The sequence below is a fragment of the Vulpes lagopus genome, chromosome 23, assembly GCF_018345385.1.
Source record: "Vulpes lagopus strain Blue_001 chromosome 23, ASM1834538v1, whole genome shotgun sequence".
Classification (NCBI taxonomy): Eukaryota; Metazoa; Chordata; class Mammalia; order Carnivora; family Canidae; genus Vulpes; species Vulpes lagopus.
In genome coordinates, this window is record NC_054846.1 from 54,089,179 (window position 1) to 54,113,993 (window position 24,815).

General features: G+C 36.1%; 1 protein-coding gene and 1 pseudogene across 3 annotated transcripts in view; both read right to left on the minus strand.

The window, feature by feature from the left end:
* Positions 1-4,312: 4,312 nt before the first annotated feature.
* On the minus strand, positions 4,313-6,395 carry LOC121481046 (annotated as a pseudogene).
* Positions 6,396-7,024: 629 nt separating this feature from the next.
* EPS15 (epidermal growth factor receptor pathway substrate 15) overlaps positions 7,025-24,815 on the minus strand; it is a 137,278-nt gene continuing 119,487 nt past the window's right edge. For all 3 annotated transcript variants that reach the window (XM_041738368.1, XM_041738367.1, XM_041738366.1), the window contains 4 exons: positions 13,530-13,606; positions 12,024-12,186; positions 10,652-10,845; positions 7,025-8,623 (listed from right to left, as the gene is read on the minus strand). In XM_041738368.1, coding sequence (XP_041594302.1) covers positions 8,477-8,623; positions 10,652-10,845; positions 12,024-12,186; positions 13,530-13,606 — 581 coding nt within the window. In that variant the 3' untranslated portion in view covers positions 7,025-8,476. The remainder of the gene's footprint in view (positions 8,624-10,651; positions 10,846-12,023; positions 12,187-13,529; positions 13,607-24,815) is intronic.

Sequence of the window (24,815 nt, forward strand, 5' to 3'; positions counted from 1 at the left end):
TGAAATCTGGGTTCTTTTTACAAGGCCAGGAACCTTCTCAGGAAACTGAGATGAATCAGGGTTTTGAGAACAGCAGTTCTTGCTAAGGGCCCAGGTTTACCACGTGTGATCTCCACTGTTACTTAGGCCCAAAGGGCTGCCTTTAAGGCCAGGTATATAAAAGGCAGGCTGCTGGTGGAAGAGCAGGTCTCAGAGCCGGGGCTCCTGGCCTGGAACCTGGCTTGGTCTCTATGGGGGTGAGGGGAGGGGATTGGGGATGTCTTTGATAAGTCATTTCCATTTTTCTATAAACTCAAGTATTCTTACTGTTAAAAGTGTTGTGAGGATTAAATAGGATGATGTATATGAAGAGCCTTAGTGCCAGGCTCAGAGATGCTCCTCAGTGTCCGCTACTTTTCCTCACCCCCCCTTTTCCTTTCCACAAAATAACTCAGTCCTCTCAAGCTGGGACTCCGCAGGAAACAGGAGAGGCTGAAACTAAGCCCTTAGGTCTTGGGCAGCTGAATATATTCTATATATACTTATTGGGGTGGGGAAGAAAAATAGGTGGGGTGTTTCTGCAAAGACACAGCTTCTTCTCCATAAGGCAATCTTCTATGTTATTAACTTGGATACATAACATTAAGAGCTACCTACATCTCTTATTTGAAAAGGGATATTGGAAAAAAAGTGGCTTTTAAACATTTTATTCTGTGACCCAGTACATGCTCAAAAACAAATTCTATTTCACCATTTTTTACAATGCTGAAAAACTTACAAATGAAGTTTAAGATTTGCTTCAAAATAAATAACATGAGAGGGAAGTTGGCAGGAATATAGATAAAATTAGACCAGATATTAATTGGCAATTACTGAAGGTGATAATTGGGTCATGGGAGTTCCTTCTATTACTGTTTACATTTTTTCCTTGCCAGTTGATTCACTAAACTGATTTCCCAATCCAACTAATGTATTACTGTTTGAAAAACATCAAGTTAGAGAGTATAAAATTAAGCACATTTCAAAAGCATTCCATTACTTCATAATCAAATTGGAGGTACCTTTATTTCCTTCAAGTAGCGTTTTCTCAAGATTTCTTTAAGCGGGTAAAAACAGTTTACACCCTCAAGCCATTACCGAATAAATACCAATCAGAAATTAAGGCTATGAAGGAAAAGCCTTTTAAGGGTTTAAGGTTTTAACCTGAGTGTGGTGGGAATCAATGTCCTGTTATACTGTCGGAATGGTAGGGGACGGTTTTGATTCTAGATGAATCTGACTGCAACACGGAGAATGGTTTGGAAGCAGAGGGAAAAACAGAGACTGGTGGCAAGGAGATTAGGAAGCTTTGGCAAAGTTTACAAGAGAGATGATGAAGACATGAACCGGGGCAGTGGCACTAGGGATGGAGAGGATAGATTCGAGAGATATTTATTTATTTATTTTTATTTTTTTAAAATTACTTTATTTTTATTTATTTATGATAATCACACACAGAGAGAGAGAGGGGCAGAGACACAGGCAGAGGGAGAAGCAGGCTCCATGCACCGGGAGCCCGACGTGGGATTCGATCCCGGGTCTCCAGGATCGTGCCCTGGGCCAAAGGCAGGCGCCAAACCGCTGCGCCACCCAGGGATCCCTCGAGAGATATTTAAAAGGCAGAATTATTCGGGCATGTTGATGGTTTGGAGGAGGATGGGTCAGTGAGAAGGCTGGGCATATATACACTCGATAAATAGTATGATCAATGAAAGGGTGGAATCAAAGCCTGGGGGCTGAGATGCTTCACTAAGAACTCAAATTGGGGAAAGTCAGCCTCAGGAGGAGTTAAACTAGAGAGTCCACAATGGATGAAAGCAAAGATATACAAAGTCACCCTAAAGAGACGCTGGCTCTAGCTACCCAACCAGCCAAACCAGACTGTAACCTGGTTAAACACATCAATCTAAAGACCATGTTCATCAGAGGGCCAGGCAGCCCTGTCTGCAGAGAGAGAGGAGCTTAAGAGGCAGGAGGCAACCAGACACCACCGGCAAGGGAGGAGTCCAGTTCAACCAACTGTGGGTGCTCTAGGCCCTGTGGCCAATGTTGCTGGAAGTTGACGTTCTGGTCCTTACATCAGTCCCTATAATGGAAGCTCTGTCTCAGTTTTACTGATGAAAAGTCAGGTTTCTAAACTTGAAGGGCAGACCTGGGGCCAAGCTGAATTCACTAAGCAATAAATACTCACAGAGGCCTCCTGGGAGGCTGTCTGCTGGCCTCTTCCAGTCAACAGAGCCCTGCCATCAAATGGTGTGGACTTGTGAGAGCTATGCTTTTTCAAAATTTTGAATGACAATCTATGTTTCTATTAATGCTAGAAGTAGAATACTGTGTCCTGGGGGCACCTCCTCTGCAAAGCCTTCCCCAATCTGGGCTAGAACTATTCTCTCCTTCCTCTGGGTGTCCAGCATTCCTATCACAACCCTCAGCACGCAGTATTGTGGCATTAGCTGAGGGGAGGTGTTTATCCCTCCTACTGTATCACCACCGATGGCAAGGCCCGCATAAAGTCTTCTCTGTCCTTAGCCATGCACAGTGCCTAGAACACAATACATCTGAGCAAATGGGAAATGGAATGACAGTGATTTCCTCACATTTCCAACACTCAGACATATAGGGATTTCTGCCAGTAAGAGGTACACTATAGATCTATGCCTCAAAAGTATCCTAAGTTTTTTCAATATAAGAATTACTGAACATGGATTCTGGAGTCAGATGGCTTGAATCCTTGGGTTTGAATCCTCCCCTGGGTACTCTGTAGTTCTGGATCATGGGCAAGTTATTTAACCTTTTTATACCTCATCTTTAAACTGGAAATAACAGCACCTAACTTAAAGAATTATCGGTTTCACATGGTGCTGGCACACAGTGTTATTAGCTTCCAATTATTATTTTTAAATAACTCTATAAGAAAGATTGGAAGTGCTTTACATTATGAAACAGAATCCACAGGTCAAGTATACAATGACAAGTTGCACGCATGGCAAACTAAATGAGTAGATTTAATAACATTTGCAGAACAGAGACTTGAAAGTTAGCCTCTACTCCAGTGGTTCTTCCGAGTTCAGTTCCCCTAAGCCGGCAGCTTTAGTATCATCTGGGAACTTGTTAGAAATTCAAATTCTTGGGTCCCACTCTAGACCTACTGAAATCAGAAACTCTGGGATGGGGTCCAATCTGTAATAACAAGCTCTCTAGGTGATCCTGGTACTTGAAGTTTGCGAGCCACACCTTTCCACCCAGCCACACCTTTCCACCGAACATCAATCTCTAATTGTCCTAAATCAGTCCCGTCTCTCAGACCTCAGCCACAGCCACATTTTTAGCTCCTTACCATCTCACCTGAATGAATCCAACAGCCTTCACCAGCTCTTCCTGCCTGGTTTCCCCTAAAGCAATCCTCTAAATCACTACCATTAAGATCTTTCTTACATACAAACACAAATACTTCATTCTTTTGCCCACAGACCTAAACTCTAGTCACAGAAAATTACTTCCATACTTGCTGCTTGCTAGTACACTGTCCTGTGTCCTAACCCTTTATACATAGTCATGTCCTCTGCCCAGAATGCCCTGTCCCTTCATCTGTGCAGCAAACTCTTCAAAAACTACTCTTTGCCTGTCTTCTTATTTGCCAGAGCTTTGCCAGCACTGATAAATTATTTTTCATTTTTGCGACCTTTGTGATTTTCAATTTTGTATTTATTTTTTTTAATAAACTTATTTTTTATTGTTCAATTTGCCAACATACAGAATAACACCCAGTGCTCATCCTGTCAAGTGCCCCCCTCAGTGCCCATCACCCATTCACCCCCACCCCCCGCCCTCCTCCCCTTCCACCACCCCTAGTTCATTTCCCAGAGTTAGGAGTCTTTATGTTCTGTCTCCCTTTCTGATATTTCCTACCCATTTCTTCTCCCTTCCCTTCTATTCCCTTTCACTATTATTTATATTCTCCAAATGAATGAGACCATATAATGTTTGTCCTTCTCCGATTGACTTATTTCACTCAGCATAATACCCTCCAGTTCCATCCACGTTGAAGCAAATGGTGGGTATTTGTATTTGTCATTTCTAATGGCTGAGTAATATTCCATTGTATACATAAACCACATCTTCTTTATTTTTAATTTTTTTAATTTTTTAAAGATTTTATTTATTTATTCATGAGAGATGCACAGAGAGAGGCAGAGTCACAAAGGGAGAAGCAGGCTCCTCACAGGGAGCCCGATGTGGCACTCAATCCCAGGACCTCAGGATCATGCCCTGAGTTGAAGGCAGACAATCAACCGCTGAGCCACCCAGGTGTCCCTTCAAATTTCTATTTAATGAAAGCAACATTGGCCATCTCCCCTACGTACTTACTTATCACTTATGGTAATACTAATAATTAACAATGGTTGAATGTTTTCATGTGTCAGAAACTATTCTAAATCCTTGTAAAGATTACATTGGAGAATGAATTAGAAAATGTTTTATAAGATGCCATGTGCTATGTAGAAGTCTGTTTCATTAATCAAAAGCAGAGATTACATGGGTTATTCTATTTATGGTATTTCTCCTCTGGCTTCTCATCTTTAACAGAAATAGCAGGTAGTGGTTAAAACTGGAGTCAGCTTCCTGAATTCAAAGTGGCCAGCTCTGCCCCTTACTAGCTACAGAACTACAGCTTAGTTAGGGCACCTCTTCTGTAAAGTGGAGACAATGATGATTATTATTATATATATACTTTAGAGTTACTGCTGTTGTGAGGATTAAATGTACTAATGTATGTAAAGCAAAAGGATCCTGCCTGGAGCTTGACATTATTTGTTATTATTTATCATATCTTATTCCTAACATTTCCCAGGAGCAAATTTTTTCACACGAGATGAGACAAAGCATGGTAAACTGGAAAGAGTATCATGTTTTAGAATCAGAGAGACCAGAGTTCAATTCCTGGCAAATCTACTTATTAGCCATATGATCTGAAGAACATTATTTTAATTTTTTTGAGCTTTACTTTACCCATTTCAAAATAGAGGCTAATAATAATAGTATTACTCAGGGTTGTTGTAAAGATTAAACAAGAAAACACACATAAAGTGCTTCATTTAGTGCCTCACACATGTATTCAATAACGAGTAGCTTTTTTTCTTTTTTTTTGAGACCTCATTAGTTTATTATAAAAGAGAAATGGAAATTATTTCCATTTCCAGGTGAAAGATTTCAGAATTTCAGTGAAATGGGCAGCTTTCTTCACATGAAAATCAGTTCAATACATACATACAATTTAGTCTACATACTTTCCTAGAATGTCATCATCACTAAAGAGATAATCCTTGTCATGCAGAATTGCTCTGGTGCCTCCATATTCTGGGAGAAGAACTTTATCTCCAAAACTTTCATACTAACTGGTTGAATCTCTCCACTTTTCCTTTAGAGCCTGATCCAACAGCTACTACTGTTACTTGCAATACTTTTCCTTGAGATTTTTCTGGAAGCATGATACGTCCTTGTGGTTACAGTTTTGGCTGCACTCCTTTCAACTAGAACTTGGTCAAAGAAGGAAAGAAACTTTCTAAATGGCCTGTCCTGCCATACTCTGCTCTCGCGCTGCCACAAGAAAACCAATAGCTATTTTCACTATTAATAATACACAGCTGACTTTATTTAATTAAAATAGGTAATATTAAAAAGCTGCCAAAATCAAATCCTTCAGAATGATCCTGTCATGATATTCATTAGATGACGACAATAAGGCTTAGGGAAGTTAAGTAAGTTTCTCAAAGTCCTCTTTCTCAAAAATGGTAGACTAGGATTCTATCCCAGGACTAAAGCATTTTTTATACTGTGGTGCCCTCCTAGGGTCCATGTCACAAATCCTCACTCAACAAATATGTACAAACCATTTATGTTTCAGGCACTGTGGTCACTATGCCCATACATTTTCTATTTTTCTTTCACAGAAATGGGACATGAGAACTAAAAATAACAGTTAACATTTATTATTTATTCTACACCAGGCACTGTCTCAAGCACTTTACACATATTAATCTGTGCTGACTATATACGTACCCCTCCTTGGACACAGCATGCACATAACAGAGAACTGCAAAACTCCATTTAAAATAGGATGTATAGATAGTATGCTTTATTATTTAAAGTTTATTGTTCTTATAATTACAGGCTACAGTTAAGAAGTCTGAAACAGAGAAAATTCTATAAAGAGAGCCCAACTAAACTTGAACGAGTCTGTAGAAGATGGTTAAAACTTTGTAAGTACTGCCACTGAGCTCTCGGGAATACTTGTCTGTCCTTTTAAATAAATCACAGGCTCTGCAGCCAGAGTCAATGACGTAAAATGTAATCACAGATGACTCTGAAACATTCATCCTACATAAGTGAGTGTGGAGAAAGAGTGAGAGAGCGAGCAAGAGAGAGAGTGAGAGAGAAAGATTTATATAATATATACATACTTTAATATTATATTGGTCCACTGAGTATACATATTTTAACAAAAGATAAGAATCTGTGTAATCCAGTTAAACATACATAAGATTAGGGTACACTTATTACATTGAAGGTTGTTGTTTATAAGTTACAGATATTTAATATTTTCCAGAGTGGTTTTTTTTAATTAAAAAAAATATTTTAAAAGCATTTCAAACATCTATTTATTTTCCCAGTGCAAAAGAAGTTATTCAAGTCAACTTACCTTTATCCTGAAGTGTAAGGGGAAGGAAACAAAACCCGACACCACTACTACCTATCACAGCTCCCAACACTACCTTTTCGATCAACTTCAGCAGTATATCCTTAGACCACTGGATTAGTTTATCAAAATTAAAGCCTTATGATTATGATTCAGCCCTTGCTTCACATGTATGACTTTTATGCTGAAATGTTTCAATTTATAAAAATAGAAAAAAGTTAGTTATGCAGGAACGTGTTGTGAGTTTGCTTTAAACTGCAGGAGTCCAATCGTGTGTGGAGAGAAAAAAAGCACCATTTCAAGATGAAATGAATTCGGTATTTTGGAATTTATTCATAGGCTAGGCAGTAAGTTACTTTGATTAACACAGATCAATACCATCTTGACTTGGTGACCACAGAGACTTTTAATTAGTTTGTAGGTGCATTTTTCTTTATCTTGGTATTCAATAGTACATTATCTAAGTCAGTAACTGATCTTAAAAGAAAACTAAGGTTATTCCACAACTTACAGCCTATATCACAGTCTACTTCAAATTCAGCTTGTCTGCTAGGTCAGTTTTACAGAAGATAGGCTTTTAATACATGAAGAGCTTTGACAATCTGATAGGTCTCTTCTTTTCCAAATTAAAAAAAACCAAGATTTTTTTTATTAGCCTGCCAATTTTATAGGTAAAAATCAGGAAGGGGATAAACTGTTTTATATCATAAAGATGGACAAAAATCAATAATATGTAATACATGTCACTTTGCTTATTTGTATTCGGTGAAAGTTTTTACATTTCAAGTAAGTGAGCCTTCATTAAAGAAAACAAAAAAATATATACAAAAGTTTAGAGTACCTTCCAGTTCTCACTTGCTAAAGTTTCTTCTGCAAAGTACAAAAATAAACCTACCATGAACTAAAGGGGATAGACATAGCAATAGTAGAACGGCTGCCATGTTAAGACTTTTGCTTACCTTATACTGATGGATATATGTTAGGTGATATATTTTCTCCACTGTCTAGCACTTAAACTTATGGAGAGGTATCTGTTCATCTAAAATTCTTCAAATCCAGAGAAATTTTTTTAAAAATATATTTCACATATGAGGCTTTAACATTTTTATTTAGGAAAAGATTGAGTCTGAAGCTATCATGGTTCAACCTTAACGCATCCCTTTTTCAATAGTGGAGTCAGTTTATGCAAAGTATTTTTCCTTGTCTATAAAAAACAAATTGAACAGTATTTTAATTATAAGGAAATATAAACATATATTTTAAACTAGCCAATTTGCAGTATCATAAAAGAAATAGGACGTTCTTTCCCTTCCCCTCCCCCAACCATTCAAATCAGAGAAGAATACTTGCAAACTTTAAGAAACCCACTGGCTATCATCAGAGTAACTACAGAACAAGGGGTAGCACAGGGATGAGACTATTTCTCTATATTCCAGAAGGCAGAAGCTTGGGTACTCTAGCTTTACAAGTAAAAGTAGCACAGGCAGGCAAAAGCTCACAGTAAATGCACATCAGAACAGGAGCCTGGGTGAAGTTGTCTGACTGGGTTACTGCTTTTACGGGTGGAGGGGTGGGGGAAGACAAATCTGAAATGGTGTAAGAAACAAAAACAAAAAAACAAAAACAAACTTTTGTCACATTTACAGGAATCTCAAACCTTTTATATTCCCATGCTCATAGGTAGTTTTGATACACACTGTAAAGAGCTTCAGTATTCAGGAAGAAGAATATTGTATGGTTGACAAAGGACAGGAGAATTCTTCATGCTTCTGAGATCTCAGATTTGCTGAGTGCAATAGCCAGTTCTAAATCTTCCTGCTCTTGCTGATTTAGTCGGGCAAGCCTCTGCTCTTCCTCTCTCTCACTTTCCCTCTTGGCCCATTCAATCATATCTTCTTCAGAGGGATACTGCCATTTAAAAGATGGATGAACAAAGAAGTAAGTTAAAGAGTAAAACAAATGAAAAAGCAAATAAGTAGAACAGTTGTTACAAAGGACAGTCACTACTTGTTTCACTAAAGAACGCTGGGAATAGTCTTGTTACCTGTTAAATTTTTTCCCCCTGAAAACACATTTAGTTTTACCAGTTATTAAATGGAGTTTAATTTTTAAAATTATTGTAGTCTACTGATAGAAAGTCTATACATAAATATTGAACCACTTTTAAAAAGTAGAAATGCTTAAGGTGAACTAGGATATTTACAAACAGGAGTGCTAGCCTTTTATTCTAATGCAAAACATTACTTCAACATCAGGAAGCATCCTCACATGATCAATCATTTCAACTTAATTCCACGGGTGATTTCCTATCTTATCCTTGCTCTCAGGTACAGAAAAACTAAGGAGCAAAGAATGTGCTGATTTTGTTATACATAAAACAAGAAGTACTGGGTATAAAAAACAAGATGTGAACCAAATTATTTTTTTAGTGCATTATAAAGATTTTTGCAGGCACTGAGAACTTTTTGGCTTGGTCTAAATAAAACCATATGCTTAACATTAACAAAACCTTAAATCTTAACATTAGGTCAGGGAAATATTTTTATCTCCCTAAAACAGTAACATTGGCAGATACTAAATTAATCAATTTTACTTGGTTTGAAGCCCTGTCATATGGAGGAATACCATAACAGGATGAAAGGAAAGAAACTGTCAGGCTTTTGAAAATAGTAGTTTCCCCCCCAGTAATTAGAGGGACTTTAAAACTTACAACACTTAACAAAACTTTCATAATGAAAAAAGGGAGGCAGGCATTTTTATTATGAGTTGCTTTATATTATACTATATTGAAACTTTTACGTATGAAATAAACAAAATGCTTCTGCTATTGTTCAAGACTTATTCCAACAAGATTCTGACTTGCTGAAATTGTATTTAACATATTAAGTACCAGAGACAGACCGTTACTTTATATTAAATATAGAGGATTATAATCTCCTACAGAGAGCAATTCTGGATTCTTTGCTTGAAACAACTCAAACTCTACCAAAAGCTAAGTCAGTATAATTCTGACATTCCATTTTCCAGTATTCAAAATATTGATTCCTATTCTACTCTGTCACATTCAGAAGCTGCCAATGAAACTTACAGTATGGACTCAAAAGTTGGAAAAATAAACAAACAAACAAATAAAGCAAGCCAGCCTCATTTTTATCTGAACGATGGACTATATATATCACTGCTTTATGTCTCTCCAGAGCGACACCTCCATAGTTGGTTGCCCCATTTCTGTGATCTTTTGGCCCTATCTATGTGTTATCACAGCACCTTTCCATTGTTTCTACTGGTGTGCCTCTGGAAGAATGCAGAGTAAATACGGAAGGTTAATGAATTAGAACTGTCCAAATAAAGACTGTTTAGCTCTTGACAACTGTATTTATTTCATAAAATCGACATTTATATTTTAAAAACACTACTATATAAAAACCAGAGTTTCGCTTTTCAAAGAATCCCTGGCTTTATCCTCTCATATAATAATAGTTGCTGGCAGGTCTCTAGAAATCGTCAAAACTTTATACACAAACACACATACACAGTTACAAATACACAAGCTCATTATTGCCATTATTCATCCAGTGGGCAGACAGCAAATGATTCTCTAATGGTCCATTATCCATAACAATTTGCAAAACAGTAACTGTCAAGATTTTATTTATATTGTTTACTAAGACTAAAGGGAGGGTTTGCAAAACAAGTGGTATACATCAACAAAGACTAAGACTACTAAAACCCTTTGTGCAATGGAACAATGTTAGAACCCTCAAAACAGAATCAAACAGAAATTTTGTTTGGGGAGGAATATAGATCATTTTTAGTATGTTGGTAAATTTAGTTAAAATGATGCAAATTTGGCAGACTCCAAAGTAATCACTGAAAACTCTTTAAACTGTAAATGGAAAGATTTTTTCCCCCAAACAGCCCATTCACAGTACTTACAGCACTGAAGTTAGCAAAATTGCTTGGGTCAGCCTCTTTATTGGTAGTGGTGGTAGTAGTAGTAGTAGAAGTGAATGAATCGCAAAACATATCAGGATCTTTTTCTTTGGGGCTATCATTGTCTGGGAAAGGCTGAAATGGATCATTCAGTTTAAAAGGATCAGAAGAATCCAATTTGTTGATGGGTCTTTTCCCTGGATCAAAATCATTACAATTAACAAGCAAATATGGCAAACAAACACACAAGACCATGAACACGCAGAGAATTAAAGAACTGGGAGTGGGGGAATGGAAGGTAAGGGCCTAAAGTACGTTCTTAAAGTATGGTCTTAAATGACTACACAAATGGTCTGTCCTCAAATTTTTCACATAATCTCTCAAATACATTGCAGCTCTATGTAGCTAAATGAAAAAATAGCAAAAGGGAATGGAACGGGCCAGGAATCATATTTATACCCAGAGTGTAAACCTTGTCTTCCCCAAAGCAGCATGTTCTCAAGGAGAGAGAGAGAGAGGAAAGGATGAAACAGGATGAGGATGACAAAAAGACATCCTCAAAAAGAAATGGCCTCTGCTGTTGTAACATCATCCTGATAACAACTAACTACTAGAGGCAATAGGAACAAATGACCTTTGAAAAATGACCATATTCTTCTGATTTTTCTCTAGATCTACATGTGACACCTGGGAACACAATGAAAACTTATCTTGGAAAACCTCACTTACTTTTTTGCCATCTACAATATTTCAAATTGAAGAATAGAGAATGTTTTGAAGCTCGGGGTCTAAATCTTTGACCAAACAACAGTACTGTTGCTGAACTCATTTTGAAACAAGTTCTCCAATTTTAAAGTCTTAAACTTACTTGAAGGAAAATTATAATTACAGGTGTTAAAATATTTTCAAATATGTACTTCTCCTAAAATGTGTTAAACTGGTAATAGCAATCATAACAGAGTCTTTCCATGAGTATAACATCTTACAAAAGATGTTCATATCTCATATCTTACTAGATCCTTCCAACATTCCTGGGAAGGTAGGCAAATTAGAGTTACTGCCACCATCTAACAGCTCAGACAGCTGAGGCTCAGACATACGAAATTACACACTGACGATCACAGAGCTAGTCTGAGGACATCCAGAATTAGCACCCAGATCTTTAAGCTCCCAGTCCACTGCTCTCTCCAACAAACCATCCTTTTTGCCTTGATACTTCGATAGTGATACATGCTTACTTTGCTTTTCTGACTTGTTTTGTTTAAAGCCCATCATCTACGTCAATAAGGCCCACACCAGTATTTTTCAGGAAGAAAAAAGCATCTCCTAATACACCAAAAAGTTGATATATTAGGAAATATACCAACTCTCATACCAGGTGGTGGTGGACAGGGTCTTGTTGGAGTTCCAATCTTTGGTGGCAGTGCTGGGGGTACATCTTCACCTTTGACCGATACTTCCTCAAGCACATTTTTTTTAATGGCCATATTGCTGACAGAGCTCAATGTGGATGAATTAAAGGGATCTTCGTTATTGACCTTTGTTTGAAAAGAAATGTTTATACATGGTTATATAAATTATACCAACCAAAATATATATGGTCATGTAACATTTAGAAGAATGATCTTCAGTATTATGCAGCTTTATTTATTTCAATTCTGACAACAATGACATGTTAACCTCTGCATTCGGGGCCAAAAGGGAGAAATTTTTTAAAAAACTGTTCTACATGAATAGTGATTATAACATCATATTGATATTTGATATGATCATACCAAAACAAGCCAACTCTGGATTAAAAGTTTTTCAAGCCTCAGGCAATACAAAACCACCTGAGGCCTATTTTAAAGGGATGATATATTTTTCCTCAGACGAGTATCTGATCCAAATGATAAAGAAAAAAATACTGATTCCACACTTCCCAATGCACTTAAATAGAGGAAAGACCTAATAATGGCAAAGAAAGTGGCATCTTGAAAAACATTAAAGACAACGTGAAAGTCAATTTTTAAAAGCAAATTGATCCCATGGAACATCAAGTCTTAATGTGGATCTGAAGGCCCTGCCTTTCTAATAATGAAAGATTCACTTTTGCATAATGAATCAGACATTAATGATTTTAGATCTCTTTAGGCCAACAATTTCTACAGTACTACTTATATTGTGGACTGGACGTAATTCTGTATTGTGGGGAGCTAGACACTGTGTTGTAGGATGTTTAATAGCACCCCTGGTCTCTATCTACTAGGTAAGAATAGACCCCTTCCCAGTTGTGACAACCAAAAATGTCTCTAGACAATGCCAAATAATTGAGGATGAGGGGGAGCGAGGGGGAATAACATACAGCTGAGAACTGATGATGTAGACAATTTCACATATACTAATTTTACTATTTTGGCCTGAATCAATTCTAGAGCTATACTGGAAAATAGACAGTGGACATACAGAGCTGGACTATGTGTATTAATTATCCTAATACTAACCCTAATAGCTTCAAAACATAAAATGAAGTAACCAATGCAGAGAAGGTGGCATGAGTGCCCAAATTTTACAACTATTGACCCAGACAGTCAATAGGGGAAAAATTAGTTCAACTGGAAGAAATACATTTACAAAGGCAGAAGATTCTAAAAATGAAGTTGTTGAACTAACCTGTCAGCAGAAAATTGTAATTACCTGTACCATCGACATAAGTCTTTATGTACAGAAATATGTCTACTTTAATTACAACTTACCTATCATTTCTATCTGAAATCAACATTTACGGTAATTTATTGAAATCAAGTTGCGAAGTCTGTGAGGAGGTCACATAATTGGAAGAAAGGATTGCTCCAGTGGTGGAAACACATTTTTTACTTTCCCACTAATCATTGCAGATTACCTTTGACAATGTGCTGAAATCAGCAAATCCATCCTCAAATGATTCACTTCCAAAAACAGAAGCAAAGGGATCTGTGGCTAAAATGAATAAAGAAAATCAATGCAACAGGACAGAAATATATCAAAATTTCATGTCCTTTTTTGGTTATTAACATTCAAACCGATGAAAAGTATCAAATCCTAAATATCAGTTCCTGAATTTATGACTTAATCCATGAAGACAGTGAACAAATTGATACCTCTCCTGCAACACACATAATACATTCTTTTGTATATATCAACTGATGAATTATTTCACATCAAAAACAAGAAAATTAACTCCAGATTTAAGGCTTTGGAATAAATGTCAAATAATATAGTTACCATGCACTTAAAGTATTTCTAATAAAGCCATCAAAAAGTCAGAAAAGCTAGATTCCATTAATTCCACATTAACATACTTATCCTCCAGGGTGCATTTTATTATTTTTTTTTATTATTATTTTTTTCAGGGTGCATTTTAAATGTGAATTCATCCATGAGCCTGGGATAATCTCTAATTGCCACAGCAAGAAGTGATTTCTTCTGTGAGGCAGTGACTGCATTCTAGTTTGTACTATGGTTATCTGTGATTGATATATCACCATTATGATAGATCACCATTATGAAATTGTAAAGTCCTTAAAACAGTGAAGAAGGCTTATCTGATGAAGAATAAATGGTCAAAACATTTCTTGAATATCAGATCTAAGAAAATACAGTTCCTACCCCCAAAACCTCACAGTCTAATGAGAGACATGTAAAAAACAACAAAACAATCTTAAATGAGCTGTTAGAGAGGTATGAAAACCCTGTAGTAGGTGTCATTAACTGGGAGAATCAGGAAAAGTATCAAAGAAGCTATTACATTTGGTCTTTGAAATAAGGAATAGATCAAGGTGAGAAAGATAAAGACATTCCAGGCAGAGGGAAGAGTAATTGCAAAAGCAATTATTTATTTAACCTACTCCCAGACATGAGAAGTTATCTGATCCATCACAGAACAAATGGATTAACATTTTTGGCTGGAATGAACGGATCTACTTTGAGATAGGTTTCACCTATTCAGACATAAAGGCTACCAATAAAGCCAAAGAATATTTATAGGAATTGTTACTTGATTTAGGAAAACAGAAACAAAGGAAGAAAGAGAAAGAGAACTGCAAGAGACAGGATAAGACAGGGCACACACTGAAAAATTTTCCTCATTCTCCCTCAAATCTTCATCTTTACATTAAATCGGTTTTATTTATTTTTTATTTTAAAAAATATTTTATTTATTTATTTATGAGAGACACACAGAGAGGAAGCAGAGACACAGGCAGAGGAAGGAGGAGGCTCCACGCAGGGAGCCCAATGTGGGACTCAATCCCCGGATTCCAGGATCAGGCCCTGGGCCAAAGGCAGGCTAAACTGCTGAGCCACCCAGGGATCCCCTCAAATCGGTTTTAAAACAAGTGTGCCCATATAGCCATTTAAATGTGTAAAGTAGGTCTTTACTTCTAAAAATCAGTATACCACGGGCATAAGCTGAAGAGAGGCAAGAAGGTATATATTACTTTTGCTTGCTTTGTTACGAAGACAGTCATGAGTTGGAGAAGTAAAGAGGGTGGGAAGAAGCATAAAGAAAATTAGTCCTTTAGAGATACACCTGAAGAGAACAACTCTGAGCCTGAAGAGGATGCTGAAAGTCCAGAGTTATAGGAAATTCTATAGCTTTAGCCATAAAAGATGCTTTTATATAACTACGTAAGTCCCACAGCCTGGGGCCCAGTCTAGTCATGAGTGTTGTTTTTCAGGCTTTCTTTTCTTTCTCCTTCTCTGTTATTCTTGATGCCACAGCAGTTGAGGCACAACCAGGGTGCAGATGCTCTCCTGATTAGTAGAAAGGTGATGAGGGAAAAGGAGTTGGCTCTTTTCACTAGAGGGAACTAAAAAATCTGCTTCATGGTGTTTCTCTGCCACAGCTTTTATAAGAAGTCATAACACATATGTCAACAGTGTGGAGTTAGGTCAAGTTTCACTAAAATATTATGAAGTGTACACTGTGAAAGACATTAATAAAATACACAACATTTGTATATAAAGAATATGCTACTTGTGGTTTTACTAGAGTTTTTCTACACTTTATTCACTAGAATAAACAACATATTCGGCATTGGTCCAAACACTGGTGAATGTGTCCTGGATGAATGACAAAGCACTTTTGTCCAAATTGGAGAATTAAGACTTTGGCAACAATTTTCTCAGATATTGATCATGACTGATATGAAGTAGAGTTCTGTCCAGAAACTGGAAAGACTCACTGAGTATGGACTTATCCAGACCATGTGCTGAGGAGTCCCAGAAATATCTGGAGAGGAATAAGCAGGTGGCTTTCTTCCTCTTGATCACATGGGAGCTATAGACCATCAGAATGAGGCTTTAAATACAAATGTGATGTCACTGACACCTTCTTCTTCCCAAGAATAAAGGTAATTAACACTTTGCAAAATTACATAAAAGTGTAATTTTTAAAATCACCTATAATTTCATTATCAGAAATAACCCTTATCAATTATTTTAGCATGCTTCTTTTAACAGCTTTTTTCCTGGTATTTTTTTCCCTTTAAAGCTACATTTTACACATATCACTTTTTATCCCTACCTTGATTTAATTCATAGCATTCATGAGTACTTTATATATTTGTTTCTTGCCTATCTTTCCCATTTAAGCCCTATAAAGACAAGAACTTTGTGCTATACTGTATCTTAAAGGCTTAGAAAAAGGTCTGGTAATAGAAGATGCTCATATTCATTGAAAATGGTACAAGAAAAGGGGGAAAGAAATTGTCCACTTATTAAGGATCTTCCAAACAGGTATCATAATATTTCTTAGCATAACCAGCTGACCAACAAGGAATAAAGGAAGCCAGTTTTAAGGCTCACAAATAATAACCAAGAACAGGTATCTACCAGAGAATCCTGGGAAAAGGAAGAAAATGTTTTTCTCCATGACCCATTCACAAGCCATCAGATAAAGTTCAAACTCACAGAAAACCTTTAAGAGATACTCATGAATAATCTGAGGTATTGGTCATTAATAAAGAATCCATTTTCTCAAGCTAGTCTCCAAATCATTCACTCACTCACTCACTCACTCACTGACCCACTCATCCATCAAATTTACTAATTATCAAAAAAAAAAAAAAAAAAAAACCAAATTTACTAATTATCAAGGCTAGGTACTAGAGATTTAAAGGAGAATAAGACACAACACTTACCTTCAAGGAACTGACGATTCAACTGAGTAATATATATATGTATATATGTGTGTATATATATATATAATATATATACATATATAATATATACGTATATATATAACATATACATATATATATATATGTATACAACTGCTACATAGCAATAAATGTTAAAGTTCAAAGACAGTAAAGGAGAAGCAACAGCTAGTTTATGAGAAAGAGGCCAAGAAGACTTTCCAAAAAAGGTTTTACTTTCTTTTACTTATGGACAGAAAGGAGGTGGAGAAAAAAGAGACATATACACACTACACCCAAATATACAAATACACACCTGCTCATGCACACACATTTTTCCGTGCAAAAAATAAGTGGCCTTGAAGAGACAGTCATTGTCTGTGGTTTGTGGAAACAGAGAAAATTAGAGACGAAACGTGAAAGAAAGCAGACACTAAGAATAATAAAACATATGAACATCCATGTGCTTAGCCTGAGTCATTGCCTGTAAAAAATGAAGACCTACTTGGCATTTTACTGCCTTTAGAGTCAAAGATGCTCTGGGGAGACCACAAATTCCATTCTATATCCTCAGGATGCTATAAGGTTTTAATTAAGAGTTGGAAAGATTCTGCACTTCCTCAGTTAGTAGTAAAATATTCCACGCAAAAAATCTTCTGGCACAAGAACTAATCTCATCTATAATGAAGTGGAAAAAACTTTTAAAAGACAGAATAAAGTATATGTAGAAACTGAGTAACCTGCATTTGCTTTCTTTAGTATTCTTTTAGTCTACGATGTGTCTACGCACAAGGAGTAAATGCTAGAAAGACCCTACTATGAGTTAAAATATTAAAAATAGCTGAAGTCCATCTCGATCATAATCACTAAATTTTAGTAATAGGAGTGATTTATCATTTAATTTTTAAGAACAAAAACTTAACCTTAGGTTTTTAGTTTATTTTTGAAAGGTTATCTTTGTTCTGTTCTGTGAGATTAATCTTTTTTTTTTTTTTTCCTGGCTAACCACTGTATTTCTTGATGAAAAAGAACAGGAATATAGGGGTATAAGTAAAGAGGGCAAAAGTCCTGTTTGTGACCTTAGGAATATAATACCATCTCTCTAAATCTCAGTGATTTCCAGAGGCTGGGATTTTATTTTTATTAAACTAAATAAATACATTAAAAAAAAAGATATGTACATAAATCAGTGAGAGGAGGGGAAGGAGACAGATTTACTTAGGTTAAAAAAAAAAAACTAAAAAAAAGAGTACATTGTTCATTTCACAAACAAAAGGATTTAAAAACTAAAAATAAGAGAAAATAATCTTAGACTGAAAGAATCCTTTCCAGGAAAAGAGAGTTGGTAACAATTCTCATTCTCATTCTCTCTCTCTCATCCCTATTTGACTTGGAACTATCAAAGAGTATATTATAAGTAACATTAACCAGGATTTAAAACCATTAAACTAAAAAGTAGTAGTGGTAATAGTAATAGCAGCTACCATTTACTGCAATAGGTAACACAATAAATACTTTAACATAGATTATGTCATTTCATCCACCCAACAAACCCATGAAGTATAATTATTAACCTCATTTTATTGTTTACGAAATGGAGCCTAAGAAAACCTAAGGAATTAGCAATTTTACCTGAGTAAGTTCAGGCAGTTGGCCTCAAGCACCCATGTCCTAATAATGACAACCTCCTCTAGGCTTTTATGTTCCAACCAATTCAAAATCTTATGATAATGTAGTAGTTGGAAACAAATCATTTATTCATTTCTTCAGCATTCAACTAATGAGACTCTGCTATGTCCCAGAAGCTTTGTGGTGGGAAAGTAGGGCTACAACTTAGGATGACTCCCAAATCTATGATTGGGCAACTGCGTAGATGGTAATATTATTAACAGAGATGGGATATCCAGAAGATGTTTAGTACTGTTTTATACTTCATAAAGTGGCAACTTTACTTTCAGATATACACCTGTGACACATGAAGTAAAAGACCATTAAATATATATAAATATAATATAGATACTATATTAAACGTTATGTCAACTAATATAAATAATATATACATAACAAAATTATACCCTCACATATGTGTGGAACACAGGGCTCACCGACTTTGATTTGTGGTTAGTAACATGATCAGATGTTAAGAAAGACAATTCTGACAGTCATGTAGATGATGGATTGGCAGGTAAAGAAATGAAGGCGATTTAACATCACAGTCCAGGTAAAACAAAATGAGGGTCCAAACAAGGCTGAGCAAAAGGAGAAACAATCAGGGTCTGTTTGGGGGTAAAACAACAGGACTTGGCAATGTATTGGAGATGAGGAATGAGAAGTCTAAGATGACTAAGAGTATCATTACTATAGAAAGTAGAAATACTATTACATTACTAATTGTATACTAATACTAATCGGAAAAGATGATTATTTCAATTTTAAGTATTGTTGCACTTGGCACCTAAGGGGAAATATCCAGCAGGTAACTTGAAGGTAATGGAGGCTCAGGAGAGAGTTCAACACTGGAAGACTAAATCTAGGAGTCATTAGGAAACAGGACAGAACTGGACATGACCACCGTAAGAAGTGTGTACTGTGAGAACAGCAGAAGCACCAGGCTCATACATAACTAAAAAGATAACCTCTACTCTTCAGTTTTTTCTCCAGGACACTGAGATTATTCTCTTGCTCTCATTTTGAATAAAGGAGACATCTGTCCCAGATACCTTCTGAGAGCAAGCTGTCCCGAGGGAACAGAGACCAGGGCAACAGGAAAATCTTTTAGTTGTATTAGATCAGAAGTTCTTAAGGTGTGGCCCATGGAGCCCAGAGGTCCCCAAGACCTCTTTAGGGAGATCTGTACGGTTAAAACTATTTTCAGAATATGAAGATGTTATTTATATTTCTTAATGTGTTGATATTTGCAACAACACAGATAAATCTGCTGGTGTCTTAATGGGTATCAAGGCAGTAGCATCAAATTGGTAACCATTAAATCTCTCACCATCACAAACTGGGGGGGGGCAGCTGTGCTTAAAAATATCTGTCCTTGATGAATAATAAAAATTATTAAGTTTTAATAAATCATGATCCTTAGGTACATATATTCTTTTTTTTTTCATATATTCTTTTTTTAAGATTTATTTATTTATTTGAGAGAGAATGAGAATCTCAAGCAGACTGTGCTGAGTGCAGAGCCCCACTCAGGGCTCAGTCTCACGACTCTGAGGATGAAGACCTGAGCCAAAACCAAGAGTTGGATGCTTAACTAATTGAGCCACCCAGGTGCCCTTTGGCACACAGCTTTTTATTTTTATTTTTTTTTAATTTTTATTTATTTATGATAGTCACACACAGAGAGAGAGAGGCAGAGACACAGGCAGAGGGAAAAGCAGGCTCCATGCACCGGGAGCCCGACGTGGGATTCGATCCCAGGTCTCTAGGATCGCGCCCCGGGCCAAAGGCAGGCGCCAAACTGCTGCGCCACCCAGGGATCCCAGCTTTTTAAAATTCTGAGTAAAGGGGATCCCTGGGTGGCTCAGTGGTTTAGTGCCTGCCTTCAGCTCTGGAGTGATCCTGGAGTCCTGGGATTGAGTCCCACATCAGGCTCCCTGTGGAGCCTGCTTCTCCTTCTGCCTGTCTCTGTGTCTCTCATGAATAAATAAAATCTTAAAAAATAATAAATAAATTTCTGAGTAACAAGATCAGAAATACACACAAGGCACCTCTGCTGAGTACAAAGTATGATGGTTATCTGGAGGAAAAGCACTTGTATGATGGTGTGAGAAACAAGTTGAACTAGCTGCTTTTTTCATGGAATGCCCTTTTCAAAACTTCAAAGAAATAACAGATAAACAATGGTTATTCAGATTTGTGTATTTGGTGGCATTTCTTCCAAAATAAATAGTGAGGATGTCACTTTAAGGAAAACAACTGACAGTATTTGTTGCAGATGATAAAAATTCAAGCTTTCAAGTGAAAATGAGAATCTTAGAAAGCTCTATCTGCCCCATAATCTTAACATTATACCAATACTTAAAGACTCTGATAAGATGAATGGTAATATTAATAAGTATAATTTTAAAAATATTTACAATGAAATGTGTCAGCATTTGGAAGATATGTATAACTTAGTGAACCAATATTTCCCACGTGATCAATGCAAGTTACAAAATCATATATAGGTAAAAAATTCAAAGTGTAAGAGAGGGCAGCCCCGGTGGCTCAGTGGTTTAGCGCCACCTTCAGCCCAGGGTGTGATCCTAGAGATCCAGGATGGAGTCCCACATCAGGCTCCCTGCATGGAGCTTGCTTCTCCCTCTGCCTGTGTCTCTGCCTCTCCCTCTCTGTCTGTGTTCCTCATGAATAAATAAAATCTTTAAAAAAAAAAAAAGTATAAGAAAGACCAATGGATTTTAATGTAACAGAGCATGAAAAGGACATTGATATGGTTTCATGTACCACATTGCAACTAACATTAAAGAAACTAAAATATGTTGAAATCTAGTATAGTATCAAAGAAGAATATCCATAATTACCTAAAAAGGTTATTGAAATATCCCTCCTTTTTCCAACTACATATCTGCGTGCAAGCAGATCTTTTTCACCTCACATACTTCAAGCAAAACAATATAGTGCAGCAGATAGAATGCAGAAGTAGATATGAGAATCTAGCTGTCTTCTGTTAAGGCAGACATTTAAAGGGCTTTGCAAAAATGTATGAACAATGCTACTTTTGTCACAATTTTCTTTTGGTTTGGAGTTATCTTTCTTAAAAATATATGTTATTTATATTAATATGTAATGGGTTTATTATTGCTTTTAAATGACTTAGAATTTTTTTAATCTCTCAGTTTCAATTTCTAATATAGTAGATACTGATAGATATAACCCATATAAGCAAAAGCACTTTGAGAGTCTTCATTAACTTTTAAAAATGTAAAGGGGTCCTCAGACCAAAAAGCTGCTATACTTAATGATTTCTAAAGGTTACTGCTTATGATTATTTCAAATAACCTATTTCTTTCCTACTTATTTTTGTTGTTGTTGAAACAAGGGCACGGTAAGGTTGAAGTCTGGAATTATCTCCATCTACTCCCAAGAATCTTTCATGGATTTTCTACAAGTTTCTTACTAAAATGCTTTAATTTTTTTTAACATTTTTCATCTGATTATATTCCCTGTGTTCCCAGCACCCTTTTATAACATTTGGGTTCCCAAGGATTTCTTTTTTTTTTTCATTTACATAGTAGATAAGTAAAGAGGCAGGATAACACAGAGGAAAATCAATGGGCATGGATTGAGAAGCAAACTGATATGTGGCTGGGCCTTAGCTTTTCCTTCCATATATTAGGAAATCAGGCTTGATAATAGTTTTCAAATCTTAAATGAAATTCCAAAATATGAAACAAATAAATGGGTTTTAAAAATTAACTCTAAAATAATTTTAAGATTTATTTATTAGAGAGACTAGGGGGGAAGGGGCAGAGGGAAAGGAGAGAGAGAGAGAGAGAGAGAGAGAGAGAGAGAATCCTCAAGCAGATTCCCTCTGCTGAACTCGGGAGCCCAACACACAGAGCTCAATTCCTGGACCCTGATATCACTACCTGAACTGAAACCAAGAGCTAGCTGCCCAAATGACTGAGCCACCTAAGCTCAACTCTAAAATCATTTTAAGTTCAAATCTATAATTTTACTTATCACAATGACAGTGAAAATCAAGAAGCAATTTTGATTAACACAAATGTTTAAAGTCAGGAGTTGAACTTATTTCTATAGTTGGTTTTAGTTGCTCTATTTGAAAAACAATTCACCCCCCCCAAAAAAGAAAGAAAGAAAGAAAGAAAGAAAGAAAGAAAGAAAGAAAGAAAGAAAGAAAGAAAAAACAATAAAGAAAGAAAAAAACAATTCACCCAAGAAGTAGTTATATAAATTTTTAAATAAGAGTCTTGCAATCTCAAAGTAATTTAAAATAATTTTTATCCAGAGGTTTGCACAAAAACCACTTAACCTGATAGTACTTTAAAGCACCAATGCACTATGTTAATATGGTTTGTAACATTTATGAATGCATATATTTAATTAACTTGCAGTTTTTAAAAATATGAAACCATAATTTGCCAAATCTCTGATGACCTCTTTGGAGGCTAGTTTTGTGAAAAATGATATGAAAACTGTGGCCCAGAGCATGTCTAAGATTCCTACCTGCTGTAACAAAAGCAGCAATGTTAAGTTTGACAGGAAAAAAATCTGTGGCATTACCTCACTACCATTTTAATATTGTTAGGATTGGATATGAAGATAAGGCAGAGGCACCATAATAAAGTGGCTAATAAAATGAGCTCTGAAGTAAGACATGGACTGGACACTGAGCATGGCAACAACTACTGCAGCCTTGGGCAAATTGCTTGATCTAAGCCTCATTTTCATCATCCTTAAAATGAGAACAGTACCTGTCCCTATAACCACTGTAAAGATTAAATGAGGAAAATGCAAAAAACAAAGTTTAGGTGACCTTATGTGTATGGAAAAAAGAAAAGAAAAGAAAAGAAAAGAAAAGAAAAGAAAAGAAAAGAAAAGAAAAGAAAAGAAAAGAAAAGAAAAGAAAAGAAAAGAAAAAAGAAAACGAAAGTTCAGATCTCTGGTATTTTGGAGTCTGTGGAAGGTCTATGCAACTGAGTCCAATACAACTAATATGTAGCCCACTCAACTCAAAAGAATTTTGGCGGGGGAGGGGTGCCTGCGTGGCTCAGTTGGTTGAGTGACTGACTCTTGGTTTCAGCTCAGGTCAAGATCTTAAGGTCATGAGATCCAGCCCCATATGGGGCTCTGCACTCAGCAGGGAGTCCATTTGAAGAGTCTCTTCCTCTGCTCCTCCCCCCAACCTGTGCTTGTCCAAGCACTCTTTCTAATAAATAAATAAATCTTTTTTAAAAAAAGTTTTTGGTTCTAAGATTCTCATTCAAATCAACACATAAGCTAGATGGCAGACTAGAAAGATATAAGTTCTCATTTGTATGTAAGGATGGTTTAACTACAAAAATCATCAATATAATACATCCCATTAAGAATAAAGAAAAAACCCCATATGATCCTCTTAATTGATGCAGAAAAAACATGGGACAAAACTCAACATCCTTTCATAAAAAACACCTGGCAAACTAGAAAAAAGAAGAAAACTACTTCAACATAGTAAAGGCCATATATGAAAAGCCAACAGTGAACATCATATTTAATGGTGAGAGATTGAAATTTTTTTTCTATCAGTAACAAGACAAGGACGCCCACTTTTACCACTTCAATTCATCAGAGAAGTCCTAGCCAGAGTAACTAGGCAAGGAAAAAAAAGGCATCTAAATTGGAAAGAAAGAAGTAAAATTATCTCTGTTGCATACAACATGATCTCATTGTAGAAAACTATAAAATTCCACAAAAAAGCCTGTTTAGAATAAAATGAATTTAGTAAAGTAAAAGGATACAAAAATCAATGCACAAAAAGCCATAGCATTTCTATATACTAATAATGAACAATCTGAAAAGGAAATTAAGAAAACAAATTCATTTACAATAGCATGAAAAAAGAATAAAATACTCAGGAATTAACCAAGGAAGGCATGTATGCTGACAACTACAAAACATTCTGAAAGAAATTAAAAAGATACAATTAAATGGGAAGATACTCCACTTCATGGATTGGAAAATGTTAAGATGTTAATACTAACCAAAGCAATCTACAGATTCAAAGCAATCCCTATCAAAATCCCAATGGCTTATTTATTTATTTTTTTTTTGCAGAAATAGAAAGTTCATCCTAAAATTCATATGTAATCTCAAGGGAACCCCAACAGCCAAAACAATCTTGAAAAAGAGTAACAAGGTTATAGGTATCAAAGTTACTGATTTCAAAATCTACTGTAAAATTACAGTAACAAAACAGTGTGGTACTGGCATTAAGACAGATATTTACACCAGTGGAATAGAAGAGAGAGTCCAGAAATAAACCCTTGCGTATATAG